Here is a 26,440-nt window from a genome sequence, read left to right as displayed (position 1 = left end):
GGTACTCTATTTATAGAGTACCCAATATTAAAGGAGGAAAAACCCAACACCCAACCCCAACCAACCAATTTTCCCTTGCAACCGCTGCAATCGTGTCTGCCTGTCCCGCATCGGACTTGTCAGCCACAAACGAGCCTGCAGCTGACGTGGACAATTACCCCCTCCATAAATCTTCGTCCGCGAAGCCAAGCCAAAGATTTATACACATAGCTGCATCATCTGAACAGCAAAAGTACTGTAGACCAGAAAGGAATGAAGTCTGAGGCCCTGAAATGAAACACTTGATGTAATCCTAGACTGAATACCTGTAGGAAAACCAGGTGTAGTTCACCATATTCATGTCACATATTCAAATGGTTTAACTGAACAAGATTTCAGAAGCTGACACGGAACATTTGGCAAAATCCAATGACTCTACAAAGACAATCATTTTAATTGCAACTACCTCCAAAATGACAGTTTCATTTTCTACTTTCTACCCCTGGATTGAAGACACTTCAGATTTGGATTGCCTTTAATAGACTATTGAATAGACAAGAGACCAAGGCAAAATAACACTAAGCAACAAAGACCATGTTTAATCATTCGTCTGAAGATATAAAGTAAAAGGATGTCAGAAATTCCAGGCCAAGGAATAGGAATTGCTTTTTTTAAAAAAAATAATGGAGAGTAGTGCAAAGTGTTAACGAATGAACCTGCTTAAATAACATAGAAATGACCAGCTTCAAACTGACCTAACTTTGAGAAAAACAATTGGCCGAACTTCTATTTTATAATCTTCTAATGTAGTATTCTATGCAGTTTACAAATTTGACAAAAACTGCTTCAAAATTACAATGTTCAAGTCTGCTGGAAGTCCAGCTCAGCTTAAAAAAAAATTTAATGACTTGTTAAAATTTGGATTCCATTACCATTTTACATATTGTTTGGCCCAGGCAAACCTGAGGAATTGTTTCCAATTAAAATAGATCAATTTGCAAATGTCTTTGTCATTTTTAATCCCACAGGTCTGAGTACAGTTCATCTAAATGTGCAGAATTTATGAATGGAAGCCAAGAACCATATTAATTTTTCTGGGTATCATATTTACTGAAAATTTTACACAGTGCAACTGGCATAAGCTGGTTACATACAAATGGAGGAGCAATGTACAAACATTAGCATACAATTGAGATTAATTTATGCTATTCTAAAACAGAATAGACTTGCTCCAGTTATTATTTCAGATTGCTCTACAATTCCCTGAAGCAGTCACTAAAGGAGTTTCTATTGTAAATTAGTCTTTGAAAACCGTTTTCAATCCTCCAGGCAGGGGATTTTCTATTTAACATTTGAAAATACCTATTACCATGTTTGAAACAGCAAATGCCATGTAACATCATGGAGACAAACCAATCTGTTGTTTGTCTCCAACTACAGCTCATTCATATGAATCTGAATTCAGTGCAGCCAATTGCAGTTGAAAATCTCAAGGATAATTATAAATATTTTGATATTTGCCAACAGCCATTCTGCCTGTTTCTGTCTGCAACAGATTCCCTCTAGTGCACTGAATCTAAATATTGTGCCTTAAATTTCCCTATGGTGAAGTTCTATTGACCTTATTCCCTGGAACTCACCAACACATCTGCTTGAAACCCTTTTCATGCCATCCCTTTGAATGGTCTCCTCTTCTACATGATCCACTGTTTATGTTGTCTTTTGCCTTCAATATTGAGGACCAGTGCTTTTCGCCGCTTCAGGTCCATGACCAGCAGTCGAGATGTTGATGCCCAAGAAGAACCGTATTGCTATCTATGAGCTACTCTTCAAGGAGGGTGTAATGGTAGCCAAAAAAGATGTGCATATGCCAAAACATCCAGAGTTGGCAGACAAAAATGTCCCTAACCTGCACGTAATGAAGGCCATGCAGTCTTTGAAATCGCGTGGTTATGTAAAGGAACAGTTTGCTTGGCGGCACTTCTACTGGTACTTGACTAATGAGGGCATCCAGTATCTGCGTGATTACCTTCATCTTCCTCCAGAAATTGTTCCTGCTACTTTGCGTCGCCAGACCCGTCCTGAAACAGCAAGGCCAAGACCTAAAGGTCTAACTGAGGATCGCCCTCGTCTTCGTGAATCTGACAGAGACAATTACAGGCGGGCTACTCCACTTGGAGCAGACAAGAAGGCTGAAGCTGGTGCTGGTACAGCCACAGAATTCCAATTTAGAGGTGGATTCGGTCGTGGTCGTGGACAGCCTCAGTAAATGTGTACAACATGTTGTGTAAAATAAAAATCGATTAAAATGCAAAAAAAAAAAAAAAAAAATTGAGGACCAGTGAAATTCCGAGCCACTAACAGAAAATTGTTCAATGTGCAGATCAAAATTGCTTTTACCTCCTCCTAATAAGTTCACCACTAAAATGCCCATGGCCATCTCAGTTATGAACAAAGCCTTTGAAAGAGTTGCACCATTTGACAAAAAGATCTTTAGCATTGCACAAGTAACATTGGTGGGCATTGCCACAATCCTGATATTCACTGAAACCAAATACAAGAGAAACAAGCAACCTGGCAAAATACCTATCCATGGTTTCTGACAAAAGTCCTCAGTAGTATTAGTTTTAGAAGTTAGAATTTCACACAAATTTTGAGAAAAGGCAACTTTAGTCAATATCTACGATGAAATCATAAGGAACATCACTTTATTTACATTAGTATCTTTAAAGTTCCTTCAATGTAGCACATAATCCTGAAGGTATTATAAGAATATATTCACACAAAATTTGGAGTTATGGGATGGAAATTCAAGTCAAGAATCAGGAACTGAAGGGAAGACTGGACAGTGAGATTAGAATTTGTGTGAGGTGGGAAGGGAAAGATCAAATACATTTCAAGATTTCTATATGAAATATCACCAGATATCCACACAATTCTTAATGTTTTAATTTCAGAAAAGCTCTACTTCAAAAATAAATGGGATACAACATCCAGGATACCCAAGATTAGGTATATAGATTCTTTATAAGCACACAGTAATGTGCACATTTTTTTCCTTTCAAATACTATCTGGAAGCCTTGTAATCAATTCATTACAAATGAAAAGGCACAACCCTAACTTTAAATAAAATTGTAAACTTTTGCTTGTCAGAAATGTTCAAAGTTGAGTGCATTATGTATTACTGATGGCAATTTATATAAATTAATCCACTGAGTAACTCCTAACTGGAAGATATAAATAGGCTGCAGATCTCCATGAACTCATTTTATTTGTTGCAGTATGGGTTCACAATTGCAACCATTCAATATGATCCTGGAATGCAGCCCAGAATTCGTGGAGGTTAGCTTATTCTGAAAATCTGCACCATGTCCACATTCCCATCTGCTATTATGTGCCAGATGAGATCAGCCATCCAATGGTCCATACATTACACAATTTAAATAAATAATTCATATGAACCAGAAATGCAGTGGACATTCACAATAGACCACAGGAAACTAGCTCGTGAATAAAATTCTCAACTTGGTAACTTTTTAAAGCCTCCCTAAACTTGGATGCAAGCAATTTACAATAATCTCACCTCCCAAGAAAAACTTGCCTTTACCTGAGTTTGCACAACATTCAAGATATGCAGTCGTTTCCATTTCAGAAAAGTAAAGGAGAGGGAGCCAGAAGCCAAGACACACACTGGCTCCTGCCTGAGATTGGCACATGACCTTCAATATTCACAAAACAGAAGCTTAGTATTTTATCCAAAAATTGCTACCCCAAAACAGAAAACTGTTCTTACAATCTCAACATTAATTTACTCACCAAATTAAATACATGTTCTTTAATATCCCCCATTCTCATACGAGATCCAAAATTCAGCCACTGTGCATTCAACCTAAATTTATGTGAAAATCTGTTAGTAATAAATCGATTATGCGGTTGCTTGCTTTAGTAAATTGACCACACTAGGCACTTTCAGGTGGCCAATTGTCCCGCATGTAAAGCCGCATGTTTAGGCAATATGCGGCTGTTCTGAGGCTACCTGAATGTGCAGGAGACGCTCTTGAGGCGAGTGACGTAACCCTCCTCCGAGAGGGATAATCAGCTCAGCGGCTCCCCCAGCCACCTGAATGCAGCTGGCTGAAAGCGAATGTTAAAGGGTCAGTCTGCTGATCACAGCTGACACTGGGCAGGAACTGGAGTGCGCTCAGAGCTGCATCCTGAGCAGCTGTGTCCTTCAGGCGGCCAGCGCTGCGTTTTAAACGCTGCCATCTGAACGGCAATTTAAAGGGCCGCTTCTGCTTCTTCAGACGCATTCTTAGCGTAGAATGCACCTGAAAAAGCCTCTTGATAGCTTTAACGGGAGTTGAGATTGGCTGCTTGCATATTATTTACATTCTTTTAAAGATATTGTCAGGTTTACATACACATTAAACTGTGCCTTGAGATTTTAGATTAAGTTAAAACTTCCACTTGTTTGGGTATTTAACAGTAGAAAGAGTGCCATGGATTTGTGAAAGGACTTCATTACTGGTGTTCTCACACATCCGAGAAGTCAGCTTCCAAGGGAATAAATGGCAACCTTTCATCAACAAACAAGCTTGCTATCCCACCACAGTAAAGGTTTGTTCCCTTCAAAGCTCACACACTGGTTGCAAAACATCTAAATGCACTTACTTGCTTACATAGCACCTCCAAAAATCTAAAACCTCCACAAGGGGCATTGCTCAACCAATTCTTGGTTTGAGTTCCTCTTCAAGTTGCACAAAATCCTGACTTGGAAATTTATTACTATTTGTGCACAGTTTAAATTGTGGAGTATATTCATGATAACTGCAAGTGGCTGGTGGATACTTTCAAAAGGGATGAGCAATAAACACTGATCTTGAAAGAAACATCCTCATTCGTTAAAACAAAATTAAAGGAAATTAAGATCCTAGGACAACACTGCAATCATCCATCATAAACAAAACAAAACAAAAAAAAGCATTCAATCATCATCTGGAACTAAAACAGGTCTGCAGACACCATGATTAACTGGAGAAACTCAGCAGGTCAAACAGTGTACTTTATGTAGCAAAGATACATCACCAACATTTCAGGCTTGAGTCTTCATTTTATTCAAACCTTAATGAATGGCTCAAACCCAAAATATTAGCTATGCATCTTTGCTACATAAAATACACTGCTTGACCTGTGGAATTTCTCCAATTGTCAGCTAAGTTTTGCAACATTAACACTAAACTGCTTTAAAATTTTTACTGATGTTTAAAAAAAAGCACAAATAGTATATCCAGGATCTTCTGCCAATATACACAGACAGGTAAAGTTACTGGAAAGCACATGCCTTTTTAATTCCGCCAGAAAGGTCTATCAATACACAGTTTAACTGGGTCACAGGATCTTTTCACTGTTATAGGTATTCAATATCCAGTACTTATTGCAGTACATAGGACATATCAGCTGCAACTGAAATTTGTCCTTTAGTGACACATCTGCTTTGAATCAGTATTGATGGTCAAAGCATAATTTCATTCTGGAAATAAGACTTCTATGCTAGACAGTCTCTTAATTATTGAAGTCTGTTAAAACTATGTCACATTGAGCTGCACGAACAGAACACCAGTAGCACTGAAAGCCAATACCTCATTTGAATGCACTAAAAGTGGGTAACCACAGCTGGTAACCAAACATACTGGCAGTCCCTTAATGACTAAATAGGGAAGAGTATACTCATTACAAAATAACAAGTCAAAAGGAAAATCCAAACTAAAAATTAGTTCTAAGTCTGTTACACTATTCTAAATATAATGACACCAGTGGCTATCAATTATGCAAAACTTTAATCCAATCTCCTGTTTGGCAGTGGAACAATCTTAAATCCATGTACAGGTATACCCCGCTTTACGAAACTAGGGCGTTCCTTTCAGAAGCCAAAGCGATTATCATTGATTTCTATAGGAAAAACCTTTGAGCATTCCCAAACCCCAAGAAAACCTACCAAATAACACAAAACCTAAAATTAAAACTCACACATTAAAAGCAGGAATTATATGATAAATACACAGCCGATAAAACAGAAATTTGCTTTTTTGAACTTTCTCATGCACTTGAGAGTACCCCCCCCCCACCCCCCCATTCAATGCTGCCACATGGAAAACACACCCATTTCTTTGACACTCAGTCAATGTGCGGGGGGAGGGGGTGGGGAATGATACCATGAGTTACTACACTGGGCGACAGCATCCCTAGTGATGCCACTGGATGGGAGGTACAGAAAACTGGGATGTAGGAGCGAGGAAGATGGTCATCTATCTAATGACATTATAGTTCCCAGGGAAGGAGCTGCTTGGGGTGTGTGCAGTCTCAGGATGTGCGCACAGCCTCTATAATGGCTTGTTGCTTTCATAAAACCAAAGATCTTTTTGTAAAGCGAGCAGAGGTTTCTTCGTAAAAGCGAATTTGTACAAAGCAAGTATTCACAAAGTGGGATACACCTGTATAGATGTTATTTCTTTTTACAGCAGTATATAGTTTCTGGGCATTAACTATTTGATCAAATGGCAACTGCCTGAAACACTGCACACCATAGAATAAATATGATCGGTAGGCTATTTGGTGTATAGGTATATACATTTCCTGAAAGATATTTATGCCTGAAGCACAATGTATTTTAAGTGTTGTTTGAGGGAAAATAGAGCCTTATTCAAACTTAAGAAATTAGTGTTAAAAACTGACGTGAAACAAATAATGGATCTCTAAGCAACTGACGAATGATCACAGAAGAAGACAGTGGAACTTCAGATTTTTTTGACTGATTACTCCATGATTTATAAATTAATAGTTGCATCAGATCAAGAGCTTCCTGTCTACATTTTTTGCCCTATTGTAAAGAATTTTTTAAAAGCCACCCCCCCCCCCCCCAAAACACATGGGAAATATTCAAGATGAAGTTCATCAGAATTATATAACACTGGCTAAAATAATGATTTGCAGCAAAAATAAATTGTGACATTTAGCAGGTACTGACATCTGTAGAGGAACCGCTTTGGCCTACAGAAACTAAACCAAAAATAATATTGATTGACACTTGGGTGGGGAGAATGCATGACAATACAAAATTATTGCCTTACTGGTTTGCTCAATTAGCTAGGCACACACTGAAATTTCAAATTTACAAAAATGTAATACCAAGTGGCAAAGTACACTTCGTAGATGCAAAGCTTGGATAAATTAAAAACTATCCAAAATGTAATGCTCTCATTGGATTAACCAAATTAGAATATAGAAATACAAATCTGTTATAGATCAAAATGTAAATATTTTAATCCACAACACAACAATGAGGTGTTTTATTCCCTTCAGAAGTGAAAAGTTTTTTTTAAGAATTTATCCACTAAACACTCCATGTAATTTCAAACCATAAATGACTTGCTTCTAGAAGTGACTGGCACTTGCTCATGTCGATCATCTGTTATCAGTCTCAAAGGTGGGTCATTATCATAATAAATTTCCTTCATCAACAAATGCACAAAAGCTGTTAGTTCACTCAGCGTTGATGTCAAGTTGGCCATGAGTTATTAAATTTGCCTCACAGCATTCCCACTTCCGTGGGCCATTTCATCATCCATGTTGGAAAATTAACAATGAGTAGGGCTACAGTCCAATAGCCGTCCCCATACCGTCAGGATCATGTGAATTATTGCCAAACCCATCACAGTACCGGGTACTCTTAAGTCATACCCCAACACTAACACTTCTGGCCAAGAAAGTATAGTTTATACATGTCTCAATATTAGAATATTCGTGAATCGCATACCACCATACCTGTCCTCATCTCCATCGATCTGTATTGGTATCGAGAAAACAGAATTTGTGAGGCTGTTCATTGGGCTGGCAACTTGCAAATTCAAAGGATTACTAAGAATTTCTGGAATAAGAGGCTTCATGGAGGACTTGCTTTCATCAGACTGAGAAGTCTGAGGGATAAGCTGTTCCGAATTCCGTCTCTCTTCAAGGTTACCTGTACCTTGCTGAGTCTGAAACAGATTGGCTTGTGACACGACTGAATTTACATTGATTGAACCTTGCATCGCAGGAGGAAGCCCAGACTGCGTTAGGCCAGTAATCCCAGTTATTGGAGTCTGGGTACTCTGCTGGGATTGAACCATGGTTGCTGGACCACTTGGCATAGTAACAGACGTAGCAGATACACTAGGCACCACAGCAGGCACACTTGAGACACCAGTACTAGGCACATTTTGGAGGCTAGCAGCCACAGTGGGTAACCCAGACCCCTGACTGACCATCCCAGAGAGCAGACCCTTAGTTTGATGCTGCTGGGTTAAATGCTGCTGAACACTGGAAGTTTGCTGCTGCAGGACCAAGCCTTTGGTGGGGCTTGGCCGAACATTCGGTTTCCCTTGCCCACTCTGACTGTCCAGATCAGTGCTCTGGGCTGGCATTCCGACACCCTGCGTCCCTCCGGCAGGGGACTGCATGGCCGGCGAAGGTCCCTGACTGGCCACTTGTCCGGCAGAGAGGCTCATCGCTACGGTATTCTGAACGAGGGTACCCTGCAGATGTGGCATGTAGTCGGTGCTTGCAACGGTAGATTGAGAGGGCAGTAAATGGGGAATGGGAGAAAACTGAAACTGGTGCGTTTGCGATGCATGAACGTTGGACTGGGAGCTTGGTGCACCGGCTGCGTGAATGGCCACCCCGTTGATGCTCGTTTGGAGGACGGTGAGCTGCCCCAAGCTGTTGGGCGATTCCTGCGGCTGAGCACCCACAGCAGACGTGTAGATGTGAGGGCCGGGGGCGGCTTGAAGCCCGCTCGTGGACTGCGCTCCTTTCACGACACTCTGGGGCTGGCTGATCACCTCGGTGTGCGCCAACAGCGCGACGGTCACGTTGACGGTCGTGTCGCCCGGCGAGTCGGGGCCATGCGCGGACTGAAGCGAGCTGGCCGTGGCCCCCAGACCGCTGTCCCGGTCGGCGCACGGCTGCTCGGGGGCAGGGCTGCTGCTGTGCCGGATGCTGTCGGCCGAGCGGGCCAGCATCGTGCCGTCGGCGTCGCGGTCGTAAAACTCGGTGCAAGTCCACCGGCCCCTCCGGAAAGGCTCGCCCGAGCCGTGGTCCAGTTTGATCACTCGGAACCGCGAGGTGCAAGCCACGGCCGCCGAGGCTCCCTGAGCCGCCGGGGTCACCGACCCTGCGGCCGGCAGCCGGCCGCCGGCAGCTTCGCGGTCGTGGGGGAGGTTGGGCGAGAGCGCCCCGGGAGTGTCCGCCTCCCCGACGTGGTCGAGCGTCTCGTCGGACGAGCTGCGCTCGCACACCTCGGCCGGCTCGTAGTCGGTGGCCCGGGACGACGCGTCGAAGATCTCGGAGGAGATGTCCTCGGTGCGAGACTCGTCCGGATCGTCCAGGCTCTCGGTGTCCTCCGTGATGCTGCTGGCCGCCACCTGAGCCGTGGTCACGCTGGTGATCTGGAACCCGCTCTTCTTTTTAACCGGCATCTTGAATTGCAAATAAGGGCGTCTGTGCTCGCTCCTTTAGCCCCCGCACCGCTGGGATAAAAGGCTCTATGACAATCCGCAGGCGAGCCGACACACCATTCTCCTCGGGCAGTGCAAACTGTCCAACGGACAGAAGATAACCATGGGCCAAATCAGTCTGCCCAAGAGTCTTGCAGGTGGTCCTGCGGGTGGTGGGGGTTTAAATCCTTCCGATCTTCACGCACCCAAAGAGTTGCCCCAGTCGGGGGAAATGTCCATGTCTGCGGCACCTCCTCCAACACCGTGCGGCTCGTCTCCTCACTCAGCGGCGCATCGCCGTCTCCCTCTCACACTCACTCACTCACAATACGGGCTGGGCTCTGGCTGAACTACTCCCACCCCGGCCCGTCCCACGGGCGGGTGGAGAAGGAAGGGGGGGGGGGGGGTTAAAGCAGTCGCCTCTACTCTCTCTCCCCCCTCCTCAGTCGCCTCTACTCTCCCCCCCCTCCTCAGTCGCCTCTACTTTCTCTCTTCCCCCCCCCCCAGTCGCCTCTACTCTCTCTCCCCCCTCCTCAGTCGCCTCTACTCTCCCCCCCCCCTCAGTCGCCTCTACTTTCTCTCTTTCCCCCCCCCCCCAGTCGCCTCTACTTTCTCTCTTCCCCCCCCCAGTCGCCTCTACTCTCCCCCCCCCTCCTCAGTCACCTCTACTCTCTTCCCCCCCCCCCAGTCGCCTCTACTCTCTATCTCCCCCCTCTAAGGCCGAGCCCGTGTCGCAGATGAAAGGCCGTTTGCCCCCCCCACACACACCTCAGCCTCCCCTCGGTACCGGCTGGCCTCCCCCTCCCCTAGTACCGCCGGTACCTTCCCTCCACACCCTCCTCCTTCCCCGGGCAGGGGGAGCTCCGGCCCCCCGCTGCCTGGGGGTAAGGGTGGGAGGAGAGGAGGGGGGAGAGGGAGGGCTAGCCGGGCCTGGCTCTTCCTGACTAGTCGCCGAGCGATTCCATCGGTCCTCCCGTGCGAATGGGCCGGCGACGGGGTCGGGGTAAAGGGGGAGGTTTCCTACCCGGAGCCGGGGCCCCACCTCACTCGCGGCGCACACGGACTCACACCCGCCCAAGCCGGGGAGGGAAAGGAAACGTTCGCTTATTGATGTATTATTACAGGCTCTTTCTCTCTCTCTCTCTCCCCCCCACCCCCCTCACTTTACACACGCAGCTGTTTCACACCCGCTCCCCCTTCACTGCAAGATGGCTCGCAGCCTGCTGCACGGCACCCTGGGAACGTCCGCACGCCGCGATGACGTCACCGCGCAGGCGGCACGGCGTACTGTGGCCACGTGGGGCAGGATGGGCTCTGACCCCCTCACTGCTTGTGAGGTGAGTTCACAGCCATTTCACATTTTAATCATCTTCTTGACTCACAAGTTGAGCATTTCCTGTTGCTCTGAGAGCTGTTACAATGGGAGGGTGGGGTGGGGGTGGGGTGGGGGTGGAGGAGGGGGAGGGGTGGGGAGGGGGAGGGGTGGGGGGTGGGGTGGGGTGGGGTGGGGGTGGAGGAGGGGGAGGGGTGGGGAGGGGGAGGGGTGGGGGGGTGGGGTGGGGGGGGTGGGAGGGGGAGGGGTGGGGGGGGGGTGGGGGGGGTGGGGAGGGGAGGGGTGGGGTGGGGAGGGGAGGGGTGGGGAGGGGGTGGGGTGGGGTGGGGTGGGGGGTGGGGAGGGGTGGGGAGGGGGGTGGGGGGTGGGGTGGGGTGTGGGGTGGGGTGGGGGTGGAGGAGGGGGAGGGGTGGGGAGGGGAGGGGGGTGGGGGGTGGGGAGGGGTGGGGGATGGGGAGGGGTGGGGGGTGGGGAGGGGAGGGGTGGGGGGTGGGGAGGGGTGGGTGGGGGTGGAGGAGGGGGAGGGGAGGGGGAGGGGTGGGGAGGGGAGGGGGTGGGGAGGGGGTGGGGAGGGGGAGGGGGAGGGGGAGGGGGAAGGGGAGGGTGGGAGAGGGGAGGGGTGGGGAGGAGGGGGAGGGGTGGGGAGGGGGAGGGGTGGGGAGGGGAGGGGTGGGGAGGGGGAGGGGTGGGAGGAGGGGAGGGGAGGGTGGGGAGGGGGAGGGGTGGGGAGGGGGAGGGGTGGGGAGGGGGAGGGGTGGGGAGGGGGAGGGGTGGGGAGGGGGAGGGTGGGGAGGGGGAGGGGTGGGGAGGGGGAGGGGTGGGGAGGGGGAGGGGTGGGGAGGGGAGGGGTGGGGAGGGGGAGGGGTGGGGGAGGGGGAGGGGTGGGGAGGGGGAGGGGTGGGGAGGGGGAGGGGTGGGGAGGGGGAGGGGTGGGGAGGGGGGAGGGCGTGGGGGAGGGGGGAGGGGGTGGGGAGGGGGAGGGGTGGGGAGGGGGAGGGGTGGGGAGGGGGAGGGGGTGGGGAGGGGGAGGGGTGGGGAGGGGGAGGGGTGGGAGGGGGAGGGGTGGAGGGGAGGGGAGGTGGGGAGGGGGAGGGGTGGGGGGAGGGGAGGGGGGAGGGAGGTGGTGGGGTGGGGGAGGGGTATGGAGGTGGTGGGATAGTGGAGGGGAGGGAGGTGGTGGGCTGGGGAGGGGGTGAAAGTGTGTGGTGGGGGGGAGGGGGTGGAGAGGGGGGTGGAGGTGGGGGGAGGGGGTGGGGGGATGTGGTGGGGGTGAGGGGAGGAAGGGGGTGGGGTGGAGAGGGGGTATGGAGGTGGTGGGGTGGGGTGGAGAGGGGGTATGGAGGTGGTGGGGTGGGTGGGTGGGATGGTGGAGGGGAGGGAAGGTGGTGGGCTAGGATGAATGGGGAGGGGGTGGGGGGGATGGGAGGTTGTGGGGATGGGGAAGTGGCAATTTTTATATTCAAAAGATTTTATACATTGCTGGAATGAGTAATGGGAGTTGATATCAAGTCAAGTTTTTGTCAAGTACAACCTGACTAAACAGGGTCCTCAGTGCCAAACCACACAGACACACAACCGGACATTACACACGTACACCAGTTTAAGGGTAGGGAAAGTTATGGCGGGAGACATACGGGGTACATTTTTTTGACGTAGTAGGGTGGCCATTTCAAAATTACCAAAACGGAGGGCATGCAGGGTCAGCAGTCGGAAACTCTCTTGGGTGGGTGGGTGGGTGGGGGCCGCTGCCGTCACACTTTCCCCGTCACTGCACCTGCACCAGCCATCCGTTCGTGCCACTGCCGTCACACCTCCACCTTGTTGCGCACTCCAGCCAGCCCTTCTTCCGCTGCCGACCCCCTTTCCCCTTCACATGGCGTGCGCGCGAGAAGAAACATGGCGGCACACACTACATTTAACGGGCATGTGCCTTTTCTGCCACTTCATTTGTCCTCCATTTGGGGGTATGGGGCCTACACCCCCCAAATGGAGGACATATTGATGTCTGATTGGGTGGGGCCAGATGGAGGACAGAGGTCTCAAAACCAGATGTCTGGCCACCCTAGCCTGGAATGCATTGCCAGGGGTGTTGGTGGAGTCGGGTACAATAGGTTCATTTAAAGGACTCGGCCTCTTCGATGCTAGAAAAATAGAGGGTTATGGGTGCAAGGTAATAGGGTTAGGGAAGGTTTAGATTGTTAAGTAGTTTTAGAAAGGTCAGGACAACATCACAAAATTAAGGGCCCGAACTAAGGTATAATGATCTATGTTTGGCAAGCGGCAGAATCGTGCTGATGAAAAGACCACAGATTGAATTGATAACTGTGGCTAGGTGTCCGATCTCAGCTTGTTCAGTATTCTAATCAAGTCAATGTACTGATAGAGTGCTAGTGTAAGTATTTGTGCTAATCCTCACCACTAGACAGAGTTGGGAGGCAAGCTGCGCATTTTGGGTAGATTCAAGGGTGAAACGCAGGATTCTGTCAACACCGTGGTGAAGTGAAAAAACACACAAATGCTGGAGAAACTCAGCAGGTCAAACAGTGCCTTTAGGTAGCAAAGGTAACGATACATCACCAACATTTCGGGCTTGAGCCCTTCATCAAGCTGTGGATTCAAGATGGATGCCCCCATATGATCCTGAGTGAGTTCTTTAGCTAATAAAGTATAGTTGTTTTAAAATAACTCAAGTTTCTTTATTGCAATAAAATAAACATCACATGGTACCAGAAGTGGGAATCAGTTGATTTTGCAGTAGAGAAATGGAGAATGTAAAGTCTCATGATGGACTGAAATTGGACTGAAAATGTCAGTGAGAAAACTGTTCAAACAAAGATTCATACTGTACTTGCGAGCCAATGGAGTCGATAGCAAACCTGATGAATGGAAGATTGCACTCCTACTTAGAGTGACTGGACCTCAACCACTAGAGGTTTTTTGCCGAGGACAAATTTGACAAGGTTATTGAGATATTTGATGGACACTGTTCACCAAAGGAAAATGAAACATTCAAGAGGTGCGTGTTTCGCTTGTGCACGCAGCTGCAGGAGAGACCTTTGATGCTTTTTTAATGGTCTTGAAATTGAAAGCAAGAGCATGAAATTTTGGATTGCTGCAAGATTCAATGATCAAATTGTGTTCGGGATAATTGACGGGAAAGTGAGAGAGAGGTTGCTGCGAGAGACAGAGCTTACCTTAGCTGGAGCTGTGAAGGTACGTCATACCAGTTATTTAGCTCTGCAGCATATGAAAAAGTTCAGTAAGTGCAAAAGCCAGTCAAAAACAATGCATAGCCGTAGCCACATTGTGTCCACACGCACAAACAAAAAAAGAGACATAGGAAACATCCAAAAAAAAGGAGAGACATTCATTCTAAACGACATTGCACTCAAATGCAGCAAAACAATGCCCAGCGTATGGGAAAGTCTGTAATAAGTGCAAAGGGAAGAAAATGTTCAAAGCAACATTTTTCCAAAGGGAAACAAAACAGAAGTGAAAGTGTGCACTCTACACAATATAGAAGAAACTGCTGTCAGTGGCACACTTTTTATGGGCATGGTAGTGCAGAAAGACTATAAACCAACCAACAGACACTGAACAACAAACCAAAGCATGAACTAAGTTGAGCAGGATAAGTGGATTGTGTCATTACATACAAATGGAACAAATGTTCCTTTCAAGCTGGTCACAGAGGCTAAGGTCAATTTGATCTGTGAGCACAACATCAGGGCAATGAAGATAAAACCATACATCCATGCAAATCCTGTACAGCTCAAAGCCTACAATGGAGAGAGCATCAACATGAAAGGTGCATGTAAACCCAAGGTGAAAGGTAAATATAAAGAGCACCACCTCAGGTGTGTAGTAGTCCCAGATGGACACGATCACTACTTGGTGACAAAGTATGTGAAAATTTGGGAAACCTATTGTATTAGTTGATGCATTATCCAGGGTAACAACACAGAGTGAAGCACACAATGAGTGTTCCACAGAGACAGATGTGAACCTGATCACTGAATTGCTTCCCATATCTGACATGAAATCCAAGCAGATCACAAATGAAACAGAAAAGGACACAGTTCAAGAATCTGAATGAAGGATGGTCTAGCTATACTACAACATCAGAGCTGAACTGAGTGTTGTCAGTGGGCTTCTACTTAGAATAGAAGTGTCATTCCTCAATCACTGTGACAAGAGATGCTGAAAAGGGAGCATGAGGGGCACCTTGGATGGAAAAATGCAAGAGGAGGGCCAGAACTGCTGTTTATTGGCCAGGGGTAAATGCTGACATCGACAGAATGTGAAACCTGTTTGAAACATCACGCAAAGTAGGCAAAAGAACCCATGATAATAACTGACTTACCAGCACAACTGTGGCAGAAAGTCGGGACTGATCTGTTCCACATGGATGGAAAAAAATTACTTGCTGGTTAATGACTATTCAGAGATTGTACGGCTTCCTCACAGGTCTGCTGCTTGTGTGATCAAATATATGAAATTGATCTTTACAAGACATGGAATTCCTCAAATCGTCTACAGTGACAATGGACCATGGCTGTAGAGTGGCTGTAGAGAATTCCACAACTGTGCAGAAGTGCATGATTTCTGACAAGTGAATTCAAGTCCTCGGCATCCACAAAGCAGAGAAAGGAGTTTACATAATTAAACAGTTGCTCAAGAAAGCACTAGACTGTGGTTCAGATCTGTATCAAGCTTTATTGAGTTACGGAGCTTTGTCACTTGCACATGGTACCTGCTAAGCTTCTGATAGGACATAGACTAGACACCACCCTTTCCTACTCTGCAGATCCAAACAAGAACAGCGATGTCGAAGATGTCGAATGGAAACAAAAGCATCTGCAATGGAGACAAAAAGCAAACTATGACAAGTCAGCAAGAAGCTTAGGGCCACTGGCACAACATGACACAGTGAGTCTTGGAGATTGCAACACTTTGGACTAGAAGGCCACTGTTGTGGAGGAAGTAAATCCAAGATCTTATACTGTCAGAACAGTATAAGATGGACATTGCACAATGTGTATGACAATAATCTCGTGATATGGTGCGAGTGTAACAACCTGAGTCTGACTCTCAATGTGGACAAGAAGAAGGAGATGATCGTGGAGGGTCAAACACTGAGAAGGAATCGAAAGAGCCTGCTGAAATTGCAAGAGACTACAGGGACAGATAAATGCAGAAGATCCAGCCTGCATAGCACCAGAGGAAACATCACCAGTGGTAGACAGTAGTGGACCAGCAGAGCCAACACAAGCACCTGTGTTAAGACGTTCCACGCATGTTATCAAAGCACCTGACAGGCTGAATCTCTAAAAGAACAAGAAGTGCACACTTTAAAAGTTGTTTGTGTTGAACTTTAAATTGAAGTGAATACTGTATTAGTGTGTCATGTTAGATTTAACATCTCAAGGAAAGGGGATGTAGTGATAGAGTGCTAGTGCTAGCACTAATCCTGACCACTAAGCAGAGTCGGGAAACAAGCTGTGGCATCTTGGATAGATTCAGGGTGGATTCCTCTACACAGTCCTGAGTGAGTTCTTTATCTAATAAAGTATAGTTATAAAAGAACCCAAGTTTCTTTATCACAATAAAAGAAACATCACAGTCAAGTTTATTATCACCCAATGCACAATTAAACAGTGTTCTCTGCTCCTTGGTGCAAAACGTGCAGACTCACCCCAAACATAACACATAATCAGGCAAACAATATATATGCAGGACAAGTATTTATATATAACAATAAATAAATATTGTCTAGTAAATATGAGAATCTTGGATGGTTAGTGTCAGCTGTTTGTTTGGTTGTTCAGCATTCTCACTGCCTGTGGGAAGAGTCTGTTCCTCTGCCTGGTGGTTGTGGTTCTGATACTCTTGTATCTCTTTCCCGACGAGAGCAGCTGAAAGATGCTGTGTACGAAGAGGTCCTCAATGATTTTGCACGCATGCTGCAGAAAATGATCCCAGTAGATCAAATCAATGGTGGGGTGAGGGAAGGAGGGAATTTCCAGTTATCATGTGAACTTATCATGCCACTCTTATGGTTCTGTAGATTGACCTCCATGATGCAGCTGGCCAGGACATTCTTGATAGAGCTCCTGGAGAAGGTTCACATGATAGTGGCTGGTAACCTTGCCCGCTTCACTCTTCTCAGGAAGTGCAGTTGTTATTGCGCCTTCCTGACAAGTGAGGAGATGTGTATCCACAATTGGTCATTATTTAAGTGAACTCCAAGGAACTTGGTGCTTTCTACTCTCTCCATTACAGAGTTGTTGATGTGTAGTTCTCCTGAAGTCCACGATCATCTCCTTCTTCTTGTCCACATTGAGAGTCAGACTCAGGTTGTTACACTCGCACCATATCACGAGATTATTGTCATACACATTGTGCAATGTACATCTGCCCAAAAGTCTTACTTGCTGCAGCTGAACAGGTATTTATTTTTAAAAATTATAATAGTAAATAAATACATGATAGGTAATTATTCACAGTAATTCTTTTTCCAAAAATCGACTTGAAATAGTGCTGGCAGTCCATGATTAGTGTAACAAGGAGTGGTTCAAGAGTCTGATAGATATTGGAAAGAAACTGTTCTTGAACCCAAAAGTGCTGGTTTTCAAAAATCTGAAGGTAGCAGTGAGAAGAGGTTGTGACCTGGTTGATGGGTGGTCTTTTATGTTGATGGCTCCCTTCTTGAGGCATAGATGTCAGAAATGGATGGGAGGTCAGAGCCTTTGAATTTATTCATAGTTTATTTCCATTTACATAATTGCAGATGCACTGAAATTCTTGTTTGCTGCAGCAAAACACCATAATGCATAAAGATAAAATGCACCAACTACAATCGTTAGAGATGTGGGAAGATGGCAGTGCAGACCAGGTCTGCTGCGGCTTTTCTCAACTGCAGTTGCTGAAAATGAAGATAGATGTTGGAGCCGTACTCACCTTTTAGATCAATGAAGTTGGACATCGGTCTGCAGTGAGTCGTGCAGTGCAGAGGAGAGCACCGAACAGGAGCCGATTTATGCAGATGCTGTGGATTCATGAAAGACTCGGAATAAAATGGAGCTCTGGATGTGGCCTAGCTGAGGGGTCGAGCCGCTTGTGTCATGGCAGTCTGGTGGTTTGCAGACCTATTCGGGTCACTGCTGAGGTTCCTGTTATTGAAGGACAAGGACCAAAGGTGGAGCAGCAGAGCCGGTGAGGCGTCCGGGTGCGAATGGGAGCTGTGGAACCGTGTTGGAATTGAAGGACTCAGAGACGCTCCACCCTGGGCTTTGTGCCGAGTATAGAAGTCTGGAGGTTGCTTTGTTCTGGGCCTCATTGCAGCAGATGCTGGAGTTCGGAAAGCTCTGTGAACTGTGACTGCATGGCGCATACTCTTCCTAACGCCATTGGACTTTATAACATCTGGTCCTTGGAGAGTTGTTGAACCTGATTTGCGATGGCGACGCGTCAAATCCGCAGCGGCCTCAGATATTAGGTGAAGCATTCTTCTCCATCTGAATGGCGGACATTTTAACATTGTGTACCATATCTAAACTCTAGTATCTAATTGTGTAGCACTGTATTGTTAGACGGCTTTTGTGACTGTAAACTGAGATTTTGTGTGTTTCGTTGACAATAAATGACAATAAAGTAAATAAAGTAAATCGTCTTCATCAAATTACCGATTAAATTAGAAGAATGTCGACCAAATGCAGGCAAGTGGAACTAGCATCTTGATTTTTGACACACCTAAAATTGTACTGCCCAAGGTCATGATTGGTCCAAAGGCCTGTTCTATGCTTTATGACCCCTCTTATTCATGTTTAGCATTCCTTAACAAGATGAACATTTACTGCCTGCCCCCAATAACGCTGAGAATAGTGAAGATGAACAACCTTTCTCAACCATTGCAGACCATAGAGTTCTGCACTACTGGGTTCTCCGGCCCAAATTATCCATGATGCCCATTGCCTGCAGTCAGTCCATATCCCTCTCAATCTTTCCTATCCATGGACCTGTCTAAGTGTCTTTTAAATGTTACAAGTGACTTCTTACAACTTCTTACTATTCCGTGGAAAAAAGAATAGTCCAACAGTCCAGGGAGAAAAGTTCATTTATTATTATCATCCAATTATATAAGTACAACTGGGTGAAGCAGTGTTCTTTGGTCCTCGGTGTAAAAACATACAAACACATAGCACACATATTTACAAGCAGTACATGTATAACCCTAAATAGTCGAGTCTCGGAGGGATTGTATGAGCAGTTAATCAGTCATTCAGCAGTCTCACTGCCCGTGGGAAGAAGTCCCAACCTATCCAGCCTCTCCTTATAATTCAAGCCCAGCAGCCCCAACATCATTCTAATGATTCCTTTCTGCAACTTTCCAGCTAAATTATATCTTTCCTATAGCTGGGTGACCAAAGCAGTACCTAATACTCCAAGTGCAGTCTCATCGAAGAACGTATTCATTGTTGAAATATTCTGGTACTGGGATTGAATACCGAGACCCTTAGACCTTGTGGTCAGTACAATTCCAAAAAAGTTTGTGATGTCATTTGTAGGTGATCGTGTTCCTTAGTTTTTGCTGCTCTTGTACATCTTGTTGGTAGAAGTCTCAAGTTTGAAAGAGGTGGCAAACTAGGTTAGGCAAGTCATTGCAAGCTTTTGTGGATAAATATGGAAATAATGTTACATGCAGAACATCCTCATTGTTCTAAGCCTATTCAGTACTCGTGAAGGCTACCATTTAAACTGAATGTGGTATCCCCTCTGTACATAACATTGTAATGACCAGATAATCATTTTTTTGGTCATGTGATTGTGGCCAGGACACAGTGGATAATTCTCTTACTTTTGTGAGGCATCCATGAGATTATTTTTAATCCATGGAACAATCTAAAAGAAGAGTTATCTCTGTGATTCTGGTTTTACATACATTCTGGTTTTAAAATATTCAATCCATTTATTTATTTTCCTCCTTTTAAGCAGTCCCTTGGGTATTAGGATGGCTTGTTCCCACTGTTGTGGGTTCTAAGATAGTCGAAGTGACTCTCAGTGAAGGCCCTCGTATGGGAAATATTCAATTTTTTTCCAGAATATTAAATTGTCAATGCTGCACACCTTGGCAGACAATGAGAGCGAGTTTATTGGGAAATGGTATGATTCTAATACTATTTATGCTGGGGTTCTCCATGCTCTTGATGAAGAAAATAAGGCCCTCTCTGAAATCTTGAATGGGCCTTCTCTTCCTTGAGTGGTTGGTCCAGGAATTGACACCAAGATTGAAGGTATAGTGGACAGCGAGGAAGCTTGCACCAGGATCTAGATCAGCTGGAAAAATAGTCTGCAAAATTGCAGATGTAATGTAATGCTGACAACTGAGGTGTTGCACTGTAGGACGACTAACCAAGGTAGGACATACACGATAAACGGTAGGGAACTGAGAAGTGCAGCAGAGCAGGGGGATCTGGAAATACAGATACATAATTCTCTAAAAGTGGCGTCACATGTAGACAGGGCGATAGACTTTATTTCCTGGAGTTTAGAAGAATGAAGGGAGATTTGATAGCGGTATATAAAATTATGAGGGGAATAGATAGAGTAAATGCAAGTAGTCCTTTTCAACTGAGGTTAGGTGAGACAAGAACGAGAGGACATAGTTTAAGGGTGAAAGGTGAAATGTTTAAAGGGAACATTAAGGGGACCATGCAGTGAGTGTGAATTGAATGAGATGCCAGCTGAAATGGTGAATGCAGGCTCAATTTTGTCACTTAAGAAAAATTTAGATAAGATGCATGGATGGGAGGAGAATGGTCTAGGTGCAGTTCAATCAGATAGGCTGAAGGCCCTGTATTTCTGCATCGTGTTCTATGGTTCTGTGGATTATTGTGAATCAGCAGGGATGTTACACCTTTTCAAGGAGGCATCAAGAATATCCTTAAATCTCAGGGTTGTATGTGATGTTTCACCCAGGCCATTCAGTATGGTGTGTAACACAAGAGTCTGCAGATGCTGTGATTGCAGTAAAAACAAACATGGTTTTTACTGGTATGGAGGTGCCAATGCACAGGGCAGGATAAAACTCCAGAGAGTTGTTCACAGGCATCAGTCTTCACTCCATCAAGAACATCTACAAGAGAAAAATAAAAAATTTAAAAAAAAAACATCTACAAGAGGTGGCATCTTATGAAAGCAGCCTCTAGCCTCAAGAACCCCCACCACCCATGTCATGCCCTCTTCACTCTGCTACCATTGAAGGCAAGCACTCAGTGACACAAGGACAGCACTTTCCCCTATGCCATCAGATTCCTGAATGAACTACAGAAACTACCTTAATTTAACTTTTTCTTGCACTATTTTTATTTACTTTGTAAGGTGGTTTATATGAATGTTTGCACCGTGATGTTCCTGCATAACAATGAATTTCATGACATGTTCATGACCATAAATTCGGATTCGGATTCTGTAATGTATGTACTCTGACATTAAAACTGAACTTTTAACTCTGAACTTTGATCTTTTGCTGCATCCTTTTGATAATTCCTTGCTTCTGGAGTGGAAATATGTATTTTTTTATCTGAGTCATTCCCATGACAGCTTTGACTTTGTCAATTTGTGTTTCATTGTAGGTAGTTTGACGTTGCAGATCCACAGACTGATAACTGAATTGGAAATACTAGGCAGGATTTATGCCTCCACAACTGGAGTTTTGTCTTGTAAACTTTGGTTTGTATTTGAATGGAGATTGAGAGAAAGTTAGTTCCAAAATATAAACAAAACATAAAATTATTTAGGAGAATCAATTCAGTGGTCAAAGCACTGCAGGTACTATTTGCATACATTAGATTTTCAGATGATTGTGGTCTACCTAGATTCCAGGCATGCCTTCCATTGTTTGAAATATTTACATTTTAAATCCTTTAACTAATTCAACCTTATGTGCCAGGGGTTCCCACGAGTCCAAGGGGGATGTTACATTTTCTCCATGAGGCCTTGAGAACATCTTTGAATCATTCCTTGTGTCTGCTTGATAATCTCTTTCTTTGATGGATCTCAGAGGAGAATGCTTTTTTACAGAATCCCATACGAGGCACAGATCTCTGCACTCCTCTTAAGGCAGAATGGAAATGTTAAAAGTGCTAACATGCGGAAAAATTCTCTGGAAGGTTGCTCTCATTTTCTCAGTGATCGAAAAGGAGACCATATAACTTCAGAATTAATGTTAAAGGCAATTGTAAAATACTGTGAATACAGCGACAAGATCTCCATCCTCAACCGATGGTCAGAACACTTCCAATCTCTTTTCAGTGCCAACCGCTCAGTCCAAGATTCCGCCCTGCTCCAGCTCCCTCAACAGCCCCTAAGGCTAGAGCTGGATGAGGTTCTCACCCTGGATGAGACATATAAGGCAATCGAACAACTGAAAAGTGGCAAAGCAGCAGGTATGGATGGAATCCCCCCAGAAGACTGGAAGGCTGGCGGCAAAACTCTGCATGCCAAATTGCATGAGTTTTTCAAGCTTTGTTGGGACCAAGGTAAACTGCCTCAGGATCATCACCCTGTACAAAAACAAAGGCGAGAAATCAGACTGCTCAAACTACAGGGGAATCACGTTGCTCTCCATTGCAGGCAAAATCTTCGCTAGGATTCTACTAAATAGAATAATACCTAGTGTCGCCGAGAATATTCTCCCAGAATCACAGTGCGGCTTTCGCGCAAACAGAGGCAAATACTAGAGCGCATCGGATGTCCCCCAAAGTTCCTCAACATGATTATCCAACTGCACGAAAACCAACAAGGTCGGGTCAGATACAGCAATGAGCTCTCTGAACCCTTCTCCATTAACAATGGCGTGAAGCAAGGCTGTGTTCTCGCACCAACCCTCTTTTCAATCTTCTTCAGCATGATGCTGAACCAAGCCATGAAAGACCCCAACAATGAAGACGCTGTTTACATCCGGTACCACACGGATGGCAGTCTCTTCAATCTGAGGCGCCTGCAAGCTCACACCAAGACACAAGAGAAACTTGTCCGTGAACTACTCTTTGCAGACGATGCCGCTTTAGTTGCCCATTCAGAGCCAGCTCTTCAGCGCTTGACGTCCTGCTTTGCGGAAACTGCCAAAATGTTTGGCCTGGAAGTCAGCCTGAAGAAAACTGAGGTCCTCCATCAGCCAGCTCCCCACCATGACTACCAGCCCCCCCACATCTCCATCGGGCACACAAAACTCAAAACGGTCAACCAGTTTACCTATCTCGGCTGCACCATTTCATCAGATGCAAGGATCGACAATGAGATAGACAACAGACTCGCCAAGGCAAATAGCGCCTTTGGAAGACTACACAAAAGAGTCTGGAAAAACAACCAACTGAAAAACCTCACAAAGATAAGCGTATACAGAGCCGTTGTCATACCCACACTCCTGTTCGGCTCCGAATCATGGGTCCTCTACCGGCACCACCTACGGCTCCTAGAACGCTTCCACCAGCGTTGTCTCCGCTCCATCCTCAACATCCATTGGAGCGCTTACACCCCTAACGTCGAAGTACTCGAGATGGCAGAGGTCGACAGCATCGAGTCCACGCTGCTGAAGATCCAGCTGCGCTGGATGGGTCACCTCTCCAGAATGGAGGACCATTTCCTTCCCAAGATCATGTTATATGGCGAGCTCTCCACTGGCCACCATGACAGAGGTGCACCAAAGAAAAGGTACAAGGACTGCCTAAAGAAATCTCTTGGTGCCTGCCACATTGACCACCGCCAGTGGGCTGATAACACCTCAAACCGTGCATCTTGGCGCCTCACAGTTTGGCGGGCAGCAACCTCCTTTGAAGAAGACCGCAGAGCCCACCTCACTGACAAAAGGCAAAGGAGGAAAAACCCAACACCCAACCCCAACCAACCAATTTTCCCTTGCAACCGCTGCAATCGTGTCTGCCTGTCCCGCATCGGACTTGTCAGCCACAAACGAGCCTGCAGCTGACGTGGACTTTTTACCCCCTCCATAAATCTTCGTCTGCGAAGCCAAGCCAAAGAAACAATATTATGCTGAGGGCAAGAAGGGCTCCCAAAGGGCCTCGGTCGCTGAAGACTCGCTCGCTCCCTGATCATGTCAGAGGTTTGGATCTGGAGCTTGGGTTGCTGATGGATCAGATCAGAGTCTATGGTGTAGAGGCTGTGAGAGCGCTGGAGGTTATCCATGGATACATTGCCTCTGAGGGGACTTGCTTTTGCTTTTCTTTCTCTTGTTCGGCAGTACTAATGATGACTCTTTGTCTACATTACGGAAGGCAAAAGTTAAAGTACATAATTTTTGTTACATTTTTTATGTATTATTACATGACAATAAAATGAACTTGAATATTGGAATTAATCTGTAAGTCAGGGAGCATCTGGGGAGCAATATTCTTTCAGATGAATGCCTTTTCAGCATTGATGCTCTGTTTTGTTTCTCCATACATGCTCGAGGGACAGAGAGAAAAGATGCTGATAGTTGCTGCCATATATTGCACAAAAGAAGATTGTTGGAGGTCAATCAACCCAGTCTCTGGATCTCACTGCAAGACAGTGTCTGTGGCCCACCCATGTTAACCAGGTTCATTCAAAATAGTCATTCCATCATTTCTTTTTGGAGGACAAGAGGTGTCTTAATAGAGATATACAAGATTAATTGTTGCTTAGATAAGGTGGATAGCCAGCATTTTTTTTCCTACAGAGGATAATAGCAAGTACCAGCGTATGTGTGTTTCAGGTGAGTGGAGGAAAATTTAGGGAAGATGTCAGAGGTTTTTAGGGAAGATGCCAAGGGTGGTATTGGAGGCTGGTACAATAAGGACATTCAAAAGACTCTTAGTTAGGCACATGGATGCAAGAAAAATAGAGGGTTATCAGTGACTCATTTTTACCACCTCCTCAAGAGTATTTAGAGATGGAAAGGCAAAACATGGGGGGCGTGGCAAGATAGCATAGAAGGAAGACATGTATTCCACCTCTCCCCAGCTGGATCATTAAATACACGTTTTTTAATAGTATAAAAGTGATTAAAAATAAGATTTACAGTTATTTAAATAACAGTGCTTTAAGATGGCATTTAATGTGAAAAAGTTTAAACCTCAGCTTCAGAATAAACTACCATATAAAAGTGCAGAAGAATTGAGGCCTACCTGCATAGCTCAATCCACGGAGTCGTCGCTGGGAGTCTCCAAGCCTCAGAGGACTCCAGACTGTTCGAGTTTGACTCCGGCGCCGATCCTGCTTCCGCAAGATGGCGCCGGAACATCGGTAAGTTCGGCCGCGGCCGACCCACGTTCATGTGAAATCGTACGCGTGGGCAGCATGGCTGATAAGGGGACATGCGAACCCACGACCTCACTGGGCGGCCCGATGGCGCGCAGGGTAGCGTCAGGGGACACCTCTATGCGTCCGCCGGCCTTGCCTGGCTTGAGTGTGGCATCGCGGATCCGAAAGCTGCTGGAGAAAGTCGAGGCTGTGGGGGAGCCTGAACGCCGGAGTCCCAAAGAGGTCGGGGTGCCAGCATCGGGTGTCCAGACCCACAGCCGTTCAGTGAAAGGACCGACAATGACTGAGGAAGAAGAGGAACTTACCTTATTGGAATTCGTCTAGGAGGAGGAGCTTGCAGTTAAAGAAGGTGAATCTCAAAAAGTGGAAGTGGAATTTGGACTGGATTCAGTGTTCACTGTTTTGGAAAGGATTGCTTGTCAAACCCAGTAAATACATAATATGTCAAAACAATTATCAACTCAAATGAATCAAGGATTTATGGAGATGAAAATAAAAATGAATACTTTGTGTGATGAAATGTCATCTGTGAAACAGGAAATGACTGTAGTTAAAGTGATATTAATAAATGTATAAAATCAGTTGATACTGTGCAAGATAATTTTAAGAAAATTGAAACAGCTTTCTCTGAATGTCAAACTCAGGTAGAACGTAATAGAGAAAAAATGGAAAAAGTGGGAAGTTCTTTTGTAGATTGGGGGATTCAGAAAAGAGATTTAATGAAGAAGATTGATTCGTTGGAAAATCAAAGTCGGTGGAATAATGTGAAAATAGTTGGTCTCCCAGAGGATATTGAAGGTGCAGACCCTATAAAACTTCCAGGACAAACACCGAGAGCGATCTTGATTAGTTGTTTAAAATATCAAGACTGAGAAATGAATTTATGTATGGCAGTGCAGAACGCGAGACAGAATCGATCTCCATTAATGGTTCAACATAATAGGGTGTTTTTTTAATGCTGATTTGAGTCAAGAGGTTATTAGAAGACAACGAGAATTTAATACGGCTAAAGATATTTTGTGGCAAAAAGGCTAAAATTTTATTTTTCGTTATCCTGCAATTTTGAAGGTTTTGAAATTTTCAATCTCAGTTTTTTGAGAATGATCATGATGCTCTGGTTTTTGCTAATTCCTTGCCGGAATTGCGAAGAAATGGGTCTTCTCCTCCGTTATCTCCTAAGAGGAGAGTAAATGGAAATGGAAATGGTCATAGGAATGGAAAGTATGGAAAGAATGGAAAGAAGGAAGAGATGACACAAAGTCTTCTTGATGCTGAAGATCCGAGGAGTCGTTG

General features: G+C 45.5%; 2 protein-coding genes across 3 annotated transcripts in view; one reads left to right on the top strand and one right to left on the bottom strand.

Annotated features, from left to right (window-relative positions):
* The window catches only part of tsc22d2 (TSC22 domain family 2), a 66,608-nt gene extending 56,622 nt beyond the window's left edge, over window positions 1-9,986 (bottom strand). The window contains exon 1 of one of the 2 annotated variants that reach the window (XM_069897431.1): window positions 7,802-9,986. In XM_069897431.1, the coding sequence (XP_069753532.1) occupies window positions 7,802-9,492 (1,691 nt within the window). In that variant the 5' untranslated portion in view covers window positions 9,493-9,986. The remainder of the gene's footprint in view (window positions 1-7,801) is intronic. The other variant, XM_069897433.1, reaches the window with a different exon arrangement.
* Window positions 1,723-2,288, top strand: LOC138742693 (small ribosomal subunit protein eS10). The gene has a single exon (XM_069897434.1). It carries the CDS (start codon window positions 1,763-1,765, stop codon window positions 2,246-2,248), a length of 486 nt encoding a protein of 161 aa, XP_069753535.1. The 5' UTR covers window positions 1,723-1,762; the 3' UTR covers window positions 2,249-2,288.
* Window positions 9,987-26,440: the final 16,454 nt, after the last annotated feature.

This window comes from Narcine bancroftii, chromosome 9, assembly GCF_036971445.1.
Source record: "Narcine bancroftii isolate sNarBan1 chromosome 9, sNarBan1.hap1, whole genome shotgun sequence".
Lineage (NCBI taxonomy): Eukaryota > Metazoa > Chordata > Chondrichthyes > Torpediniformes > Narcinidae > Narcine > Narcine bancroftii.
Note: the sequence above shows the minus strand (reverse complement) of the source record. Positions and strands in the feature narration are given on the sequence as shown.